Genomic DNA, 21,409 nt, shown 5'->3' with positions numbered 1-21,409 from the left:
ACCCTCATCAGAACACTGTCTGTATACCCTGTTCATTTGCATAAAGTTGACTTAAAGATCAAGAACATGCTGTCACACGTCACTGGAATTCAGCAACACCAGTTGAAACTAAATGAACTTTTCCTTTTACTCAGTTTATAGGTTTCAGTCAATACCTTTAATGTTTTGAAACACTTAAATGTAACTTGTCAGTGGACTTTTATTTCATGTAATAACAAACACATTTTCCACCAAATTTTCAAGCTTCAAAAAGTTTATAAATACATCGTAAAAGTAATCCATATAAATCAAGTGGTTTAATCCATGTCTTCTGAAGAGTATGGAAGCTTAAATCCGCCACAGAATAAAACATTTTAAAATATAGGCTAATTGCAACTTTTTATCTCACAATTGTACGTTTACATCTTGCAATTCTGACTTAATTTTTTTCAGAATAAGATAAACTTTTTGTGAGATAAACTTTTTTTGTGATAAACTAAAGCGGAAACAAGCTTCCATAGAAGAGGCACGGTCGCTTTATATGATGAAACTTTTTTTCAACGTTTTTTACAATGTTCTCACATGTCATGCAAGCACTTCCATTTACCATATTAATGTTCTCTATGGGTTGTATATGTTTGGAACGATATAATCATTTTTGGGTGAACTATCCCTTTAACAGTGTTCTTTTATCAGGGAAACACCCTAAATTGGTAAATACATTATACACATGGGGAATACAGTTGATTAATCAATAATTCAAGCAGGTCCAGACTTTAAAGCTCTTTCTAAAGCCCTATTCGGACGGGACTAGTTTAACAGGGAGCGGTGGGGTAAAGAAATAATTACCAGAGCTTTAGTCCTGTCCGAATGTGCCATCTCAGTAATCTTTACGGACAATGTCAGTAAAGATTACGGTGACTTTTACCTTCAGTAAAAAGGTCCGGAAAAATTACCTAAGGTAATACTAATCCAGTGCGAACAGGGACGCGGGAAGTGGGGGTGCTGGGGGTGCTGCAGCACCCCCTGATTTCACAGAATTGTAAATGCAATGCATATGTTAGTTCATTAAAATGTATTCATTTTTAGCATTTAGTCATTTATTTGTAATAAACACCTTAAGTGGGCTATTTAAAAATTGTTATATATGTTAAATTATGTTTTTAAAACATAAGCGCAGAGTGTATTGTGTGTGTGTCGAAAGAATTTGTCCGCAGCTGCAAAAATAAATAAATAAATAAAAAACACAGTCAAAAACCCCACTGTTAGTGTCTTGTAAGGAACAGGCAAATATGTAAAATATAGCAGGAGACATTTTAATTGTTTAATAATAAAACAGTTTTTTTTATGTCAGTGTGGGCTATAGCCATGAAGTTGACGAATCGCGATCTTCGCAGCGCCAGAGAGAAATGCACATTTCATACGAATTAGGCCTACATAAGCAGCGCAAGTCTGTTTTCTTTCGTTTTGAATTGTTCTGCTTAAAAGTAGACATTTCAAGCTATCTATATGTCTCAGGTCTGTGAGGCAATAGGCTACTTTATAGGCCTACGCTGAGTTTCGGTTCATTATGAGACGAGCTCCAGGTTCGCCAGCGCCTCCCTGATTATCTATTTTCTAATAGCCTTCTTATTTATTAAAACCAGACAATTTTTTGATGAAACATCGATTAAAATTAAGATACAATTAATACAAAACGAAATTAAATTTAAAGACAGGCTTTGTGCTTTCAGTTTGAGGTCTCTGTGAAAGTTTTAAAACATTCGTTTAGTGCCGCTTTAGATGCGCTCACGTCCGTAATGGAGAACTGTCTGTAACATGTTTTTTTCTTTTTTTTGTGAAATAAATTTCTAAAAAAATGCGACTTAGTCCAGTGCGACTTAAGCTATAGGCCTATATGTTTTTTCTTCCTCGTGACGCATTTTTTGACTGATATGCGACTCTGGAGCGACTTATAAAATAGGCTACGGTAAGTTATTTATTATTTTTGTGCAAATGTCCCATAAAGTCCCATCCTTTAAGGATTAATTTATGTCCCGTTGACCGGTCCATTGCGTTACGAATAAAAGCAGAATCAATAAAGTCAAAAATGTGATGTGCAGTCAGGTTTAAGTGTGTGCTATTTGAACAAGTGTTCTCACTGATACGTTTGTTGTGATTCGCGGAGATTTGACGAGTTTTATAGTCTTGATATTGTTTCTTATTCAAAAGTGGTGACGCCCCCCTTTTATTTTCCCAAATCGCTGAACTGCACCGGCTTGTATTTGAGACCGCCGTCTATATGAGACAGGCCTTTAATTTAGTGTTGAGATGAGCATGACAGTAGGAGGTTACTAAATCTGTTTTTGTTTTACAGATCAGTTAATGTAAGAATTAGCCTACTATATTTCCGTATGTCTAAAGGGGGTCGCACACCAGACGAGAAGCACAGCGCCACGTCTTTAAAATTCGAACACATTATTCTCTATGAGTGTACATTGTCTCAAATCGTCGTTAATGTATATACTGACTTCACCCTGTGCTGCAATATACATTCAGTTTTACATTCATTAACAGAAATCAGCTGCTTGAATGAAAATTGCTGATGTTATCGGATTTTCAGGTGATATTCTCAATTCATTCAGTTAACGGACGCTCTGAGGTAAAGTGAATTCAGACTGCAGACTAAGCAACGATTGTATTTAATTGTACAGTGCAATCATAACATAGTAAAGACATGATCTTAATTCCATAATATCCTTAAACATTACTATATTGCTGGCCATAAACTGACAAAGTGCACGTCCGGTGTGCGATACCTCGAGTTGTCATAGACGCGAGGCGGCGCTGCGCTTCTTGGTGTGCGACCCCCTTTAGATTATTGACAGCATAAAAAAACGAAACGATGTGACAGCCATGGGCTGAACAATACAAGTTACTGGTAATATCCATCGAGCCTATTAACTAGTTGCCCGATACACATCAACAAGAAAGAATGAAGGCTACCCTCAGGGCTTAAAGTGAAAATTTTTTTATTGCATCACAATAAGAGTATTGTGATTGTCAAAACATTTTAGTAAGTAAACTGAATTTTATTAGGCTTAGTGACAACATGTTACAATGTTTAGGCTACATGGTACAATTTCTGGTTTTCAATTCAATTCAATTATTGTGATTTGATATAATATTGACTCATTTAAATAAATATTAGGTAGGCTGCACAAGATAGGCATTAATTTTTCTTAAGAAAAAAACAACTCACCTAATTCTGTAAACATACAGAGAGATATATAATGCGTTTTTTAATTATAATAACAACTTTATTTAATGATATAAGTAAAAACATAATAAATATGTAATATAGAACACATATTTAGCAAAATACTCTCTATAGCTCTTTTTTTCTAGCCAACTAACGTGCTATAGCCTATATTATGGTCATCAAATGGCTTTCCTGAGGTAAATGTTATGTGACATAATTGTTCTCCAGCTGTTTTATTGACCCATTTGTTTCATTGATTGGTCGATATTATGTATGAAGGAATATACATTTCGGTAATTTTACTGTAGCCTATCTTTCAACATTGTTCATTCGTGTTTATTTACTAGCTAGAGATGATAGGTTCACCTGCCGCTAGGGATCTGTCGTGTCCACTGATCTATATAATGTCATTCTATATAGATCAGTAGTCGCGTCACATTTACAAGCGCCAAAACGGTATTTACTGTTTGAATTTCGTAATAAAAGTGACAGAATCTGAGAGCTGAGTTTTTTTTTACATCATAAGTAACCTGCTCTGTCTAGTCTGTCGGTCTCCGTGTCCTCTTTGCTTCGCGATTTTTCTGTGCGTGAGAAAATAGATGTGTGTCGTGAGAGCGTGTGAAAAGTGTCAATTGCGTGTCTCACGGTGAATGCGTGAGAGTTGGCAGCTCTGAAGCTAACTGCGAACTGGTTCACTTCCTGCACAAGACCCGCCCTCCTCTCTAGCAATTGGCTAAGACAACCTAATATCATGCTCCCATTGGCTGTGACAGCTGTGAGCGCTGACTCTTGAATCAAGGTGGTAGGTTGAAGAGGACCGGTGTGTTATTCAAGTCAGATAGGGCCTGTTCACATATCACGTCTTTTGCGCGCTCAAGTTCGTTATTTCAAATGTAGCCGCGCGGTATGCACGCTCATAATGGAAGCGACGCGCTCATTTTTTTCAAGCGCGTCCGCGCCCATTTTTTTCAAGCGCATCCGCGCCGATAGTGCCTCCGACTGTAATTTGCAGCCTGATAAATAAATTTTGCATGCGCCGGAGGCCGGACCTGCCCTCAAGCCGGAAATCCGGCCCCCGGCCGGAATACTTTAAGCCCTGTACCCTGTAAAACAACTGCAATCATGTGATACAAAAGGACCCTATTCATCACTATCATCATCACTGCGATCCTCAACTACAAATTCATTGCCGAATTCCTCCTCCTCGTCGCTCTCCTCCACTTCTCCCTCTTTGGCCCAGATGCGCAGGGCTCTCTTGCGTGCGCAATCTGCTCCATAGAACTGGCTTAAACAGACGATCTGACGGGTTTTAGAAGATTAAATACAACCCGAAACTAAAAAACAGACCGGGCCTCTATTTGAGACCGGCCTTTATTTATCCAAACCTGTAGCCACACCAGGCGTGTAAAAGAGACAGGCGTCTATTTGGGACTCGGCTATTATTTGAAGTTTTACGGTAAGTGCCTATTACCAACACAATAATCTGAAGTTAAAGCAACACCATGTAGTTTTTCAACCTTCATAATATATTTCCAAGACCCTTGTGATGGTACATCGACTTACAATAGGTTGAATGACACGTCTGCCATAGCCTGACGGGGTCTGTATCGCTTTTACTGGCACTACGGAACTTCGGGGTTCGGGTAGTAACACAAAATTCGACTGCTTTACGGCATACCTCACTTACCCCACCACCCCCCGTTTCCTCAAATTCGGACGTATAGCGTGTGGTTTAGCGTGTGTATGTTGTTGTCATGGCCGAAGCAGCAACGCAACCAAAGAAGCTAAAGGTTTTGTCGGAGGAGACTAGGAAGAGAAAAAGGGAGTGTGACAAAATCAAAGGCCGGTGAAGCAGTCGATTCTGTTCCCTACCGGAATTCCTGTTCCCCCTCAACGAGCCGTGTCTGCTGACAGCGCATGCGTCAAAACCTTAATAACCTTAATAAATCAAAGCCTTAATAAACATTACATTGAAATCGGTAATAACGTTTTAAATGTGAAAAGAAATAATCTGGATTGAATTGACAGATGGGGAAAAACTCGTTTCTAATAAATAAATAAAAACGCTTAATTTACGGGAAAAAAATACAATCCTTTTTTAACCTTTTGGCTTCCCGTACATCCAATTGTGCTTCTTGCTCGTATTCAGTTCTGATGGTACGTATGGTAACTCGGCAACTACACATGATTTGTAGTATGATTGCGTAAAGGGAACAGGAATTCTGGTAGGGAACAGAATCGACTGCTTCACCGGACGAGGATCAATATTGGTCCAGCGTTCGCTCGCTGGCGTGAGCTAAAGGAGGAGGAGGGGTGCCCGACCGATGCTGACTTGGCTGCCATGCTGTTGGACTAGTAAGTATATTGCTTGCATACTATCTCTAGTTTTTCGAATTTGTTGTCTGCCTGGCTATGTTACGGAAGCTATCTGGTCCTCCATTTATCTTCATGAATCAAGTAATGCTAGTATAAGCGAATTATCAATCTGGTAGCTAGTAAACGCTAACATGCTAGTTTTCGATGAAAAAATAAAACCCATGAAATTATATTCATATGACATGCCATATTATAAATATGCCACTGTACCTGGGATGAAGACATTTCACACGCAACGCAGGCAGTCTGCCCAAGACGTGAGAACTCCTTCTGCAGAGTTCGGGGGTATCGGCTTGTCAACAAATGCACGTGTATCTCCTGGTGGAACCATGACATTTTACGACAGTAGTAGAAGACAATACTGTTTCCCAACTGTAGGGGGACCCCGAGAGCAAAAGTTACTTGGTGTTGCTTTAATTAATACATTATTCAACCAGAAATAATAGGTTATATGTGTTTGTGCATGTGATATCAAGAAGCAACGTAATACGCACATGATGACAGAAGGGTGGTGGCGATGCGCAAATCGAGTTACCCCTCCCACTTCTGCTAGTTTTACTGAGATATCTTATCCTGTGCAAATTGACCATTAATATTACAGACGTCCTGTGGTAAAATTACATTACTCCATCTACCCTTGTAAAGTTAATCCCGTCCGAATAGAGCTTAACTTGTACTTGGCCTTATTAAAAAGTAACATAGGCCTAGTTCTTGTAATTGTTTATCTATAGCATTTGTTACAATAAGGATATAATTACGGGTAAGACCATTGATGGCCCCTCATTAACATGCTTAGGTCATTTCTTTCTTTTTTTATCTATAGCATTTGTTATGAAAAATAGCAACCTACAGAGTTATAAACAATAGCTACAACATGCCACAGTTGTGGCCAAATATAAATCTTCAGTGAAAAATCTAATAGACTATCTATTACTACAACAAATTAGTCAAAATTTCACAATACATACAATAGAATGTGATAAATTCTAGTAAAGGTGGTCATGAGTAGTTTAAAAAGCTTTCTAATTTATGTTGGTGCAGGATGTTTTCCCCTTTTCATCAGTCTTTTTAGTTGCTGTTTTTAGATCATGTTTGACTTTCTCCGTAGCGTTTTACTACTCTCAATAGAATTTAAATGGGATGCACATTTTCTAATCAGTGACATGATAGGAACAGCTCGCACAATTCTTGTGCGCTTTTTGGAGCGCGCTGGTGTACGCACCTACAATGGATTAGTTTCACACATGCCTCAGACTCCAGGTTCTGCGTCATTCGACGCAGCGTGGAGTTCCCTCGAAAGAGAACTAGTACTATTACTTCCTATAGGTACTAGGTGTAAAACAAGACATAATTAATAAGAGCAACTTATCAACTTATCAAAGTCAAAATGTGAAAAGTGATTTGAAAAATGTGTGAAAACTTGAGAAATGCAAAAGCTTAATACATCAGTATTCTACAGAGCTTCTATTTTCTGTTAGACCTGCATTACACTTGTCTCTGTTTCTCAGTTCCACTTCATTGACATGCTGAACATATCCCAGTATGGATCAATAATATTGAGCAAATAGCACCCAATAAACTAAGCTGTTGTCTCAATTGAAGTGTCTTTAGCAGCTTTGATGGAATTTAACCCTCCAGATAAGTGCAGTATTGGACGGCCACTCAAAGAAATGTCAACACAAAGTGTCTTCAAGCTTCTTATGTCCAGTTAACAACATCACGTGCCACTAGAATGGATCCAGGGTAGTGGACATTTTATATCACAGTATGAGTAGTATTAGATCACAGTTATGGTACACTGTATCAGTCTAGTTATTTGTTTTTGATTTTATCAAATGGTTTATAATATTATCATGTGGTGATTTTTGAATTGATTTTTAAATATTTTACAAATGAATGTTAATTAGATTTTTTCATAACAACTAAACAAGTCTAGCATCAGAGCATTTTTTGGTGTTTGTTATTAATTGTGTTTAATGTTGCTCATAATTTTGCTTTAATCAGTTAAAGGGATAGTCCACCCAAAAGATGAAATTAAATCATTTACTCACCCTCATGTCATTCCAAACCTGTATGACTTTCTTTCTTTTATTATTTATTTAAGAATGTTAGTAACTAAAGAGATTCAGTTCCCATTGACTTCCATTCTATGGACAAAAATACAATGGAAGTCAATGGGAACCAAAACAGCAGAAGAAAGAAATTAAGCGTAGCATCAGTTTTGACAGGTCAGCTGACTCTCAGCTGATACACGTCTATAGGAATACGATGCCTATCACTGTATACATATATAAGCTCCTTCAGTATTATCAGCAGCTATCGTGTTTCTCAAGAGCCAATTACCCTCTTCCATCCCCACACTGTAAAAAATGAATCATGAGTCTTGTAATTTTCATTAAAAAAATTGAGGTGATCATTAAAAATATTATGTATATTTTATTAAGAAAATTGTGGTTAGGGTTTTATTGAAAATATTGAGAAAATTTCACTAATAACACCAAGAGATGCATTTTCCTATTTTTTTTAAGGAAACATACACAATTTTAAGGCTTGAATTGAGGAACTGATAAACCTCATAAAATTAAGGAAAAGGGGCTACCTATTTATTTTAAGAAAATTAGCTCATTTATGCGGTTTTATTTAGACACACCATTGTTTGTTCCCAGCATGCTTTGCACATGGCTGGAAATGGAGAGTAAATCTTGAAATTAAGTGTTATTTCATGTGTTTTTGAGTAAAGGGAAACATCTGTTAATGTTTAATGTTCAGGTATGTTTGACATTTGAAAGAGTTTCTATTATGTTAAAGTTTTGATCGTTACCATTGTGGAGAAGAGTAGGGCTTATGGTTAGGTTGTGAATAACTGCATTTATTTAGTATTATGAAGCATATTGTTATATACATGTAGCAATAACGCTGCTAATGATAGTGCAGTAATTGATTCTGTGCTGTTCTAGCAGTATATGGTCTTTTTATAAAACAATATATCTCAAAGTTAAATATAAACTGGTCATATCCATTCACTTAACTTCACACAATTTTGAGAATAAAAAATACTTCAAATAAAAAAGCACATTTCACTAAAAAATTGTGTGTCATAGACTAAATAAATTAGGGTGTTTTACATGATTTATTCAGGTAGATTCCATGAATGAAATCAAGCTTTAACTACTCAAAAATATTATGTGTAATATTGTTACCATAATTTTTTTAAGTAAATAGCAGTAACATTTTTTACAGTGCAGCTCCTCCTCTCGTGCAGTCAGTATTTGGCATTCTGATTGCCCTGTGAATCAGAATAAATTCTCGAATTATGTTGTACATTAAAATCTTTATTAATTAGTGATATCTGCAATACATTCATGTTGGTTCGGTTCTGTATACCCTAAGGGGGGTTTGCTGCTCTCCCTGCTCTTATCCATGCTAGGCTGCATGTATGCGCAGGGAGTTCTTGCCCAGAACAGAACCATACCGCCAATCCTAACTATATGCCATTTTCTCAATCGTATTTGATAGTGGTCCTGACATAAATGCATTCAGATTTGGAACAACATGAGTGTGAGTAAATGATGACATAATTTCATTTTTGGCTGAACTACTTTAATCTCATATCTTGTGGCATGTTGAGTGTAAGAAAAGCACATTATAATTAAAAATAGTAGTAGTAGTAGTAGTAGTAATTGGTATCAGTAAATGAGTCAGTGAAAGGAAAGTCCACATGGACATATTGCTACCTTGGTACAGTATAGAATAATTTCTGCTACTGATTCATGGACACTGACCATATTGATGAAAACAAACATTACAAAGCACAACTGTCTGTAAGAGCACTCATAATAAAAACACATAATGCATACAAGAGCATCCATATTCTAACACCATACAAATTACTTGAAGTTTTATGTAACAAAGTTTGGGAGGAGCATGTTCAGGTAATCATCCAATCAGCACAAGAAGAAGCCAGTATAAATAAAGCCTTCCCTTACCTCCTGTCTCATGACAAATTTCTCAGCATCCCGCCACCACCCCATCACCTCACACTAGGCTGGGTCTGCTCATAGATACCTATGATCTATACATTCATAGGGGGGAGTACTCTGGGGTCGGGCCGAATTCCGAGCTCGGAGCCCTCCCCCCGGACAGCAAGCCAAATACGCATTATAATATTACATCAGATTTCATTAACATGTGAACTCGTGAAATTAATTTACACTTGCACGAAAAAGCCCCACATGTTTCTGTAACTCCCCATGCACATCGTGGAGTTGTAAAATTATCGCTGAAACCATCTAAACTCTTAGCATGTTACTACACAACTCTTACCTGAACAGCAATTAAAAGCACATTTATAATTAGAAGGACACAGTGTACTTTTGACATTGAACAAAAACACCACGAGTTGCCATGACACACTCCATGCTTGTGGTCAGAATAAAAAGTGGTTTGCATTTTCTCTAAGGAACATACTCACTTCCTGTAAATTACAATGAGAAGTTTAAAGAACAAATACACTTAAATTTGCATGTTTATTTCAGCTTTGTTCCAAAACCTAAGCTACTAGAGGGCTACAAAATCTTAGAAGGTTAGACACTCAATTGAAACTCATAGGTGACTGTTTTAAAATACAATAGGCAGAAGGCAGCCTCACGGAACTCTATTGTATTTATTTCAATAGAGTTTAGCGTTAACATGTTGCTAAGCTAAAAAAAAACGTGACACACTAGCACTAAAGTACTTAGCTACGGAACACCTAATGGGACTTTGAATTCGCTCACAAAACATTTGCATTCTCTGGCTAAACTATTGTGTTCCTCCTAGAAACTTAACATTCATGCAAATGTTTTGTGAGCGAATTCAAAGTCCCATTAGGTGTTCCGTAGCTAAGTACTTTAGTGCTAGTGTGTCACGTTTTTTTAGCTAGCAACATGTTAACTCTAAACTCTATTGGAATAAATACAATAGAGTTCCGTGAGGCTGCCTTCTGCCTATTGTATTTTAAAACAGTCACCTATGAGTTTCAATTGAGTGTCTAACCTTCTAAGATTTTGTAGCCCTCTAGTAGCTTAGGTTTTGGAACAAAGCTGAAATAAACATGCAAATTTAAGTGTCTTTGTTCTTTAAACTTCTCATTGTAATTTACAGGAAGTGAGTATGTTCCTTAGAGAAAATGCAAACCACTTTTTATTCTGACCACAAGCATGGAGTGTGTCATGGCAACTCGTGGTGTATATATGAAGAGTTCAGATGCAAAAGCCTCTAAGTGCCATCTGAAATTTTCTTCTTGAATGATCATTTTTAACAAGCTCGTATATTTAAGTTCGGTAATTTCACTTAAATAGCAATGAAGATGACCTATTAATTGTCATTTAAGTGAAACTACTGAACTTAAATATACGAGCTTGATAAAAATGATCATTCTAGAAGAAAATTTCAGATGGCACTTAGAGGCTTTTGCAGCTGAACTCTTCATATATATATAAATAAATGCATTTTTTTTTTATAAATTATATAAATGAGATTTCTCTTGATTTTTACTGAGCGTGTCACAATGCATTCTGGGATTGCTTTATCCGTTAAGGATACATGCATTGCTTTCTTAGGTTTTATAGACTCAGCCATTTCACACACAAATAAACATGGAAAACTACGAGAGTACATTCAAGCGTTTATTACAACACACACACACACACACACACAAAACAAACGCAACTCACCTTGTATAAGGTCAGAGGTCATGTGCGGCCAGCTATAGGTCCGTACAAGCTGCCAATCAAAATCATCTTCCTGTGCTTGTCTGTATTCACAGAGGCTGGGGTCGGAGTCTTCCTCAAACGTGCAGCCAGCTAGAGAGAGAAATAACAATTTTTTAGAAAAAAAAAATATATAGATGATTATTTTGCATTGCGCTTTTTGCAGTTGTAAGTCAGTTTAACTAATCTTTTGAAATATTCAGAAAAGTCATACATTCGCACATACCGATCACACCGGTGTGATCAGTCTAGGCTGGTCCCTGGAGCATACGATCACACCTGTGTGATTAGAACGGTCAGTGCATGACGTGATCAACTGCTAAATTCAAATGTGCTTTCGCGCGTTGGCTGGCGCTGAGCCAGAGACAGGCGCATTCAGAGCTGTCATATATCACAACTTTTCAGTGTTTTCAACCACAATGTTTCTTTTAGGTTTCAGACATATAAGTACTAAAAAACAATACATTTAGAGTTTGTAAAATACACATTGATGTCAAAGGAAGAGGCAATAATAATCCTTTCCATTATAATTAGGCCTATAGTTATATTCATAATTCATATCAGATACACATTGTGTAAGTAACTTTAAAGTTTACTCTATTCTTCTCCCAGTTCACCAGCCACTTACTTTTATGTATTTCGGGATAAGTGGATGAATTCACGTGTTGTAAATCCAACAGATCCGATTCTCTGAACTGCATCTGCACATGTATATGGTGCGTTCAAGTCCTCCTGGGAAGTTCGTACGTACGAGGTGGGAAGTCGTGCTTTAACGGCATGTGCGTTCAAGTCACTTTCGTTGCAGCAAAATGGCGGAGTACTTTCTCTTAATTAATTACACAAAAATACAGTATGGTTCTTAAACTCTTGTTCTAGAAAATGAAGAACAAAGAAATGTGCATCAGGTGTACTTTGTATTTTTATGTTTTTAATTAATTTATGAAGCCACTGCCAACTCATCGTTACATGTTGCATAGTTATATTATAATACTATCATATTCTGTGTTGGCGATTAGCTAACTGCCCTGTAAAAAGAAAAGCCTGACAATATCACAGCTAAATACCTTTACGTAGTGTGTATAGAGGGTTTTCACCGACGTCACGATTTGGTCAGTTACCCGGATGCGCGGCCATATTGGAGGTACTCGGATGTAAACAACGGCATGGATTGCACTGTTTATGTACTACTGAACACATTAGCTGTGTCTGAAACCGCTCACTCGTTCACTCATTCACTAATCCCTACATAGTGAATGGCAGTTGAGTGCACTACATCAGCAAAGAGTGAACGAAAATGAGTGAGCGAATTCGGATTAGCGAATTATCACGCGCCAGAGAGCTCGGACAATTTCGTCATAAACATTACCTACCCATCTTTAATATTTCCTTTTTTGGCTGTATGAATTGTATGTAACAATTGTATGTATGTATTTTTCACGTTTATTGCGTTATTTGATAAAAAAAAAGATAATAAAAACACTTGCTTATCATATTTATTTACTTTTTACATTTATATGTGAAAATAAAAGAGAACAAAACACTACACAGCAGCACATTTGTTTATTCAAATATAGATATAACGGTATATATATAAATAAATAACCAGGCGTCTGGTCTTATAAATGATTGTTTTCTATCTCGCGTGCGCCGTTGCCATGGTGACATTTTTGTTTATTTTTCATTCGCGCTCTGTCGCCTTATCGTGTTGGATTGTGGGAAATAGTGTCTCAGCAAGTGTACATCGGATGTACACTCGAATTCAGAGAGGATTGTGGGTAAAAGTAGTGAACGAATGTAGGGAATGATGTCGTTCACTCAGAATTCGGACACCACTACAAAATGGCCGACACCCTAAATAGTGCACTATATAGTGGATAGGGAGCGATTTCAGACACAGCTATTGTTACACTCATTTCTGATGTCTAAACCACGGGAAAAACACATGGAAGCTGCGAAATCATATAGAGAAGGACTTGGTAAGCAGGAAAGAGCTCAACATTTTGACAAACTTAAGGTAATATGTGGTAAAGATCTGAACGAGCTAGCTTCTCTAGTCCTTACTTCTTTTTCGTATCCCGACATTGGCTACGTTCAGATTGTCAGTCCAAAAAAAAGCACATGAAATCAGTTTCAAGCTACATCCATATGTGGTTTAATATCCTATTCAAATCACATATCAGGAAATCCACCAGTCTGAACGCTCTTTCTCGTGGTTTATGTGACTTTCTCACGCCACGTAAAATATAAACATCAGACGTTGTTATAGGGAACATGCTGAAAGTCGCTGCCGAAACAAGGTTGTGTTGATGCAAAGTGCCGGACGAGCAGAAAATTATTATTTTTGAAAAGTATTTTGAAACCGGCGCGGATGAAAAAGAGTTGTGCACACAGTAACCTACCAGCCTCCTACAGTTCTGCAGCTCGAGACGCAGTAGTCCAGCGCAGCGGCTACACATCTCCATATTGTAAAATTTAAATAAGAAAACATTTATATTGCAAATGAAAACCTCTCCATCAACGCAACATCATTGCCATATTGTCAAAGAGCTGCGTGGACACACAAATCGGTTCTGAACAGTTGCAATACAGTGTGGACATCATTTTAGATCATATTCCAATCGGATACAAAGATAATCGGATTGACAGTGTGTATGTACCCATAGTTAACTATTATACGTCAAAATTTTAGCCATAGTTAACGCTTCATTTACACATGTGGCTGATGCTGTGCCTCTCTCAACCACAAACGTCATCTTTCATCAGTTTTTGCACTCTTCTCTTTAACTTTCGGCAGTCTATAGAACTAGAAATGTTTTTTCTCGGTGCGACCGATGAGTACAGACCAAAACTTGACCATTTTTCAGAAGCAATAATCAGCCAAATTTGCGAGTCCGTTCAGTTCAATGGCACTGTTTACGTTCAGTACCTCCAAAATGGCCGACTTCCGGATTGATGACGCGTCGTGAAAACCCTCTATTTCGCCATGTTAATCACTGACACGCCCCCAACTCGTAAAGATCGGAGCTTTGAGAAAATCCCGAGCTCCCCACTGGTATTTACGACATTGTGGTGGCGTTCAAGTGCGTTCAACTCGTAAATACGATCTATACGAGATGACTTGAACGCACCAATAGACAGTGCAGCACAAACTAACATGGCGGCGCATACAGCTCAACTAACGCGATCGTTATAAAGGTGTTTAAACAACAAAACACTTCCACTTGCATATATTTGACAATCGGAATATCAGATATTTCATGCCATATCTAACAAATTTGTGAATATTTTGAATAAAAAAGGAAAAATGACATAAAAGCAGATCATCATTCATGCAGCTCTGTTGCTGCGGTGTGTCACGTGACAAGCAATAACGCGTCACCTTGGAAACCATAAAGTGACACATTCTAAATAACGGTCGCCTTGAAAAACTCACGCTGGGGGGTCAGCCAGAATATTTTAAACTTACGTGTGAAAGGGTTAACATTAATTCCTACTTGGGAAAGTGCAACAGAAGTCATTCTCTACTTGAAGTTGAACTTCACATTTTAACAATGGTTTCACGTGTATATGGTGACACCCAGTGTGACAGTTATTAATTTCAAATGCAAAGAGGTCAGTCAATCATAATTGAATAAAGAGCTCTTAAAGGTTCAGTAGCAAAAACTTACTGCATTTGCAAGGGTCAGGGAGAGGTTGACAAATTCTCTGTGATACTAAATTGCAGCTGTTTTTAGTGCAACAAAACCTGACCAACATCATAATAGGACTTCAGGGAGGAAAATAAAATGATTTAAAAAGAGTCGATTATAACCTCTTTAAACAACAAATAACCAAAAGCTCTACATTTTTGATCACACTCTGAAAACTTTTTATGAGAACAGTGGGAAGATTGTTGCTTTAGGCAGATGATGCATTTCTGTAAATAACTTGTGAGTTTGCTAGCTTTGTAGTGGAACCTCAGGGCTGTTGCGTTCGAGTAAGTAAATATTCCGCACAAAACTATGGTTCACTTTGTAGCTGTAATCTTTCAGCACTCTTGTTTTTTTCACTGAGAAGAAAGACTTTGTTTAGACAGGCAGATTTTTTTTTTTTTTTTTTTTTGCCATATCTGACTCAAATCTGAGAGAAAAAATATATATTGGGGATTTTTTCAACAAAGGGTCATTGAAAAAACACGCATTTACCTCTACATTTTTGCAAAACTCTTATAAAAAAAAAAACTACTTTGAATCCACTGCAGTTTCCTAGCCTAGAAATCTAATCTCTAATCAGGCCAATCACATCGTGTATAGAGTCGGTGGGCGGGTTTAACATAATAACGGCAGAGTTGTGACGGTTCCGCATGAATTCCCTGCTACTTGAAAACAAAGAAGATGGCTGCTGCTGTTGCTGCTGGAGAACAGTGGTCTTTCGAATCGGCTTTGGCCACGACTCTGGAAGACTTGGAGTTAAGCTTTTCTTTGAGAAAAGAACAAAGAACGGCACTGAAGTCATTCTTAAAAAAGGAAGATGTGTTCGGAGTTTTGCCGACCGGATACAGCAAATGTTTAATCTATCAACTACCTCCGCTGGTGGGAAAACGCGCTGGTTGGTTGTAGCGCTATCCTATTGCGTGCAGAGGGAATTTGAAAGACAACCGTTTATCCGCCCCTCGGATTGAGCCCTGCCAATGGTGTGTTCTCAGACCCAACATCTTGATGTGGGTCTGGCTTGTAAGGCTAGCCGTTTCCAGTAGTGGTGTTTGATTCCTGTACGAATCGTTCTTTTAAGCCAGTTACCAGTTGAGCCAGGGTCACTGAAATGAACATTAGTGGCAGTAAAACACCAACAGGTTTTATTTCTTTTCACACAGTTCCTTGCACAATATGACTTCAAAGCACTTTTACCATACTACACGATTTGTGAAGCATTTTGACATCTGCATCACATAACCAGCTGCATTTTTTTTTTTTTTTTTTGACAAAAAACGTAATCGGTTACCTAACGTAACCTCTGTTCTCTCTAGAAGAGGGAACGAGTATTGCGTAAGTTGCTTACGCTACGGGTAAAGTCATCTTTTCTCGAGATATGAAGCCAAAAAATTATCCTTAATTTTTATAATCTTGTCAACGCAGTGCAGCAGCAGGCAGACCTAGAGCAGGCTATCTAGCGTGCTCATTGGCTGCCCTGCGGCAACTGCAGCAGCCTACCACTGAGCCTGGCGTGACGTCACGCCTAATGGGGGTGCTTGGCGCCCTCACGCGTCACAGCCCGCCAGAAGGGGCGTGGTTAAGCGGATAAAAGGAAGGCTCGGAGGCTGGTTCACTGGTTTTCGTCAATGAAGCGAATGAGCTCGTGACGGCGGGTTACGCAATACTCGTTCCCTCTTCTAGAGAGAACAGAGGTTACGTTAGGTAACCGATTACGTTCTCTTACGAGAGGTTCTCTCGTATTGCGTAAGTTGCTTACGCTACGGGAACACCCTTGTCAATGCCGTGCGCGCCCAGCATCCACTGAATGAGTCCCAGGGAAAGCCCGGGGAACACGATAAGTGGGAGCCGGGCGGCCAACAGAATGGCTAGCGCATGTACATAAGCACACAGTAGGGAGTGCAGAGTGGCCCAGCCGGTCTGTACTGAAACTGACACAACCCTTTATAGTGCAGCTCAACCAGGAGAGCTAAATCGAACAGCAGTAGCCTGCGCACGAGAATGTGGGCCGGGCATACGCGCGACTTAGACTGATAAAAGTTTAGCCTGCAGGGCGGGAACTTCCAGGTTGTAAAACCTAACAAATGTAGAAGGGGAGGCCCAGCCCGCCGCCGTACAAATGTCATGAATAATCCCGCTGGACCAAGCCCACGACGAGGCCATGCCTCTAGTGGAGTGAGCTCTGATGCCCAAGGGGCAGTGCAGGTTTTTAGATGCGTAAACAGCCGCAATAGCGTCCACTATCCAACTGGACAGACTGTGTTTCGAGGCGGCGAGACCCTTGGTGCGCCCACCAAACGAAACGAAAAGCTGCTCCGAGCGCCTGACAGCGGCGGAGCGCGTGATGTAATTTCTCAGTGCTCTGACAGGGCAGAGGAGGTTATTATCGACCTCGCTGCCGGATGCCGGCAAAGCTGAGAGAGAAATGACTTGCGCTCTGAAGGGAGTGCCCATCGCTTTGGGGACATAACCGTGCCTCGGTTTGAGAATGACTTCCGAGTCATTAGGTCAGAACTCGAGGCACGCGGCGTTAACTGATAACTTGTGTAGGTCACCCACACGTTTGACTGATGACAGAGCTATCAGAAAAACGGTTTTGAGTGTGAGATATTTGAAATCCACAGTTTCTATCGGTTCAAAGGGATGCGCTTTCAAGGCCTCTAGGACCAGGGAAAGATCCCAAATAGGAACCGACGGGGGCCGCGGGGATTCATCCTCCTGGCTCCTCTAAGGAAGCGGATGATGAACTCGTTCCTTCCTAATGCGCGGCCATGCGCCGAGTCGGCGAAAGCTGAAATGGCCGCAACATACACTTTGAGCGTGGAGGGGGACCTGCCCATGTCCAACAGCTCTTGAAGGAAGCAAAGCACCCGCGAGACCCCACACATATGTGGGTCCAAATCTTTGGCGGTGCACCACTTATCAAACACAGACCATTTCTACGCGTAGAGCCGTCTCGTAGAGGGAGCTCTAGACTGTGTGATCGTGTTCACAACCCCTTTTGGCAGGTCAACGGGTATTCGTTGATTATCCATGCATGCAGAGACCAGCGCTCTGGATGAGGATGCCAGATCGAGCCGCAGGCTTGAGAGAGAAGGTCTCTCCTCACCGGGATCGGCCATGGGGCTGTGTCTGCCAGCCGCATTAATTCCGGGAACCACGTTTGATTCTCCCAGTGCGGGGCTATGAGGAGCACCGAGTGGCGCGCTTCCCTGATTCTCCCGATGACCTGTGGCAACAGTGAGACCGGGGGGAAAGCGTACAGCGGGCCGCTGGGCCAGGTTTGGGCCAGCGCATCCTCGTTCTTTGAAAAGAACCTTGGGCAGTGAGCGTTGTCTTTTGACGCAAAAAGGTCGACTTTCGCTTTGCCGAAAAGGCGCCACAATAACTGGACTGTCTGGGGATGCAAGACCATTCCCCTGGGGGAACATTGTCTCTGGACAGTCTGTCTGGACCATCGTTCAGGTGACCGGGCACATGCGCGGCTCTCAGTGAGCGCAGTGAGTGCTGAGCCCAAACGAGGAGGCGTTCCGCCAGGGAGCAGAGAATGTTGGATCTGACAACGCCCTGACGGTTCACGTAGGACACCACTGACGTATTGTCCGTGCGGACTAGTACATGGTGATCCCGCAGGTATGGGAGGAAGTGCTTCAGCGCATTCTCGACCGCCAGCATCTCTAGACAGTTTATGTGAAGGCGATTCTCCTGGTCTGACCAGAGGCCATAGACCGGTCTGCCCTCAAAAAGAGCCCCCCAACCTACGTTGGAGGCATCTGTCGAGACAACTTTTCGGTGCGAGACAACTCCCATTGTCACCCCCGTGTGGTACCATTCGGCCGCCAGCCAGGGCTGCAGGGCTGCAGCGTTGTAGCGGGCGCATGCGCAGTAAGCCCAGCTGGAGCACAGCTGCAGCTGAGGCCATATGGCCCAACATTCTCTGAAATGTTCTCAGCGGGGGCCGGCTGCCTGTGTGGAAAGACGCGGCGAGATGTCGAATGCGGCGCGCGCGCTGCGTTGACAATCTGGCCGTCATAGCCACCGAGTCCAGTTCTATTCCCAGAAAGGAAATTGACTGACTGGGCAGTAATGAGCTCTTGGTCCAGTTGACCGAGAGACCCAGGCTTTCCAGATGGCTGAGGAGCGCTGTTCTGTGAGACATGAGCTCTGTCTCTGACTGCGCCAGTATCAGCCAGTCGTCCAGATAGTTCAATATCCGCATCCCCTGTCTTTTTAGGGGAGCGAGGGCCGCGTCCATGCACTTCGTGAATGTACGGGGTGCTAAAGACAGGCCGAACGGCAGGACGGTGTATTGATATACCTGACCGTCGACGGCGAATCTCAAGAATGGCCTGTGACGGGGTATAATCTGGATCTGAAAATATGCATCTTTCAGATCGAGAGAGATAAACCAGTCCCTTGGGCGAATTTGCGCGAGGATTTGTCTGGTTGTGATCATTTTGAACGGCCGTCTCATGAGAGCTTTGTTCAAATATCTCAGATCTAAAATAGGTCTTAGAGCTCCGTCCTTCTTGGGTACGAGGAAATAACGGCTGTAAAAGCCCGTCTCGCTCAGAGAAGGATGCACCTTTTCTATAGCCCCCTTGCACAGCAGCTTTGCAATTCACGCATAGCTAGGGGTCGAATGGTCTCTGGGTTCAGATCGCCGCACTGCGCGGGATGGGGAACCTGTATCAGAGAGGATGGGGCGGCGCACACGCCGCTGGTGCTCGAATACGGAGGCTCGCTGACAGCGTGGCTGGCTGGACAGCACACAACGGCTCGGTCGCTATGGACGGAGAACATTTTGTGGCGAGAAACCCATGCGAGCGGGAGGGTGCGAGAGGCGGGTTCGCTTTCTGTATGTAAGAAAGCTGGCCGCGAGCTCGGAGAAGGAAACAGCATAATTTTATATGCCGCCCGAGCCAGGATTGGAACACGGGTCTCTGGCGCGAAAGCCTAACGTTCCGCCACTGAGCCACAGGGGGAGAACACATAAGCTTTCGGTTAGCGCGAGCATATAAGAGAGCGTCATAATGTTTTGTGTCGGCGTTTGTTTGCAGGCGTGCGTGTATTATAACAGGCTCGTTTACTGCAATATAAATTTTTCCAGCTGCCTGAACTTAAGACTATTCTTAACTATTCCTTTCGCCGGTGAGTGAGGCACGCGGGGTGCTGAACATCGCTCGTAACCGTCCGCTCTGAAATCCCTTGTGAGCGGCGCAGTTTGCGTGGCTCAAACAAAAGGAGAGAGAGAGCGGGAGAGGGGTCGTAATAGGCGAATAGCCAGAGAGCGTCGTTATGTCTTGTGACGGCGTTTGTTTGCAGGCGTGCATGTATTGCAACAGGCTCGTTTACTGCAATATAGATATTTCCAGTCGCCTGAACTTAGGAGGGGACTGAGAAATGTGTGAGAAATGGGGAATGGTCCGGCCTCAGCGGGACTAAAAACACTCTCTTCCTTCCTTTCGCCTGTGAGTGACGCACGCGAACGGGGCGGGGTAGCTTTCTTATAACGTAAAGAAAAACTAGCCTGGTGTCCGTCCGCTTCTGACATTCCTTGTGAGCGGCGCAGTTTGCGCGGCTCGAACAGAGGGAGTGCGAGGAAGCTAGCCCGTGACCGTCTGCTTCTAACATCCCTTGTGAACGGCGCAGTTTGCGCGGCACAAGCAAAGGGAGAGAGAGCGGGAAGAGGGGCGAGTAGCCAGAGAGCGTCATCATGTTTGTATCGGCGTTAGTTTGCAGGCATGCGTGTATTGTAACAGGCTCGTTTACTGCAATATGATATTCCCAGGGGCGAGTAGCCAGAGAGCGTCATCATGTTTGCGTCGGCGTTTGTTTGCAGGCGTGCATGTATTAACAGGCTCGTTTACTGCAATATAGATATTTCCAGTCGCCTGAACTTCAGAGGTGACTGAGAAATGTGTGAGAAAAAGGAGGTTGGGTCCAGCCTCGGCGGGACTAAAACACTTGTTTCCTTTCGCCGGTGAGTGATGCGCGCGAACGGGGCGGGGCAGCCTTCTATAACGTTAAGAAAAACGTTGTGAGTGCGAGGAAGCTAGCCCGTGACCGTCCGCTTCTAACATCCCTTGTGAGCGGCGCGGTTTGCGCGGCTCGAACAGAGGGAGGGAGCACGAGGAGCTAGCCCTGTGACCATCCGCTCTGATGTCCCTTGTGAACGGCGCAGTTGCACGGCTCGAAATTTCTCTTTTAGAAGAAGTTCGCAGTGGCGAACACACACAGCACAAAAAGGATATGACGCCGGATAGCGTAGCAGGCACGGATGGCTGAAGGCGGCGAAGACGACCGGCTTCCTCAGACGCTTTCCTCGGCCTGCTGGTCGCTTGCTTCAACAGCGGCGGCTTCTCTCAGAGTCC

At 41.7% G+C, this 21,409-nt stretch overlaps 1 protein-coding gene across 9 annotated transcripts in view; it reads right to left on the bottom strand.

Moving 5' to 3' along the window:
- ptprua (protein tyrosine phosphatase receptor type Ua) overlaps window positions 1-21,409 on the bottom strand; it is a 480,983-nt gene that overhangs the window by 368,386 nt on the left and 91,188 nt on the right. For all 9 annotated transcript variants that reach the window (XM_084423701.1, XM_084423706.1, XM_084423703.1 and 6 more), the window contains exon 2: window positions 11,311-11,439. In XM_084423701.1, coding sequence (XP_084279827.1) covers window positions 11,311-11,439 — 129 coding nt within the window. The remainder of the gene's footprint in view (window positions 1-11,310; window positions 11,440-21,409) is intronic.

The sequence above is a fragment of the Rutilus rutilus genome, assembly GCF_951802725.1.
Source record: "Rutilus rutilus genome assembly, chromosome: 11".
In the NCBI taxonomy this organism is placed as follows: Eukaryota; Metazoa; Chordata; class Actinopteri; order Cypriniformes; family Leuciscidae; genus Rutilus; species Rutilus rutilus.
This window is presented reverse-complemented; position numbering and strand designations above follow the sequence as displayed.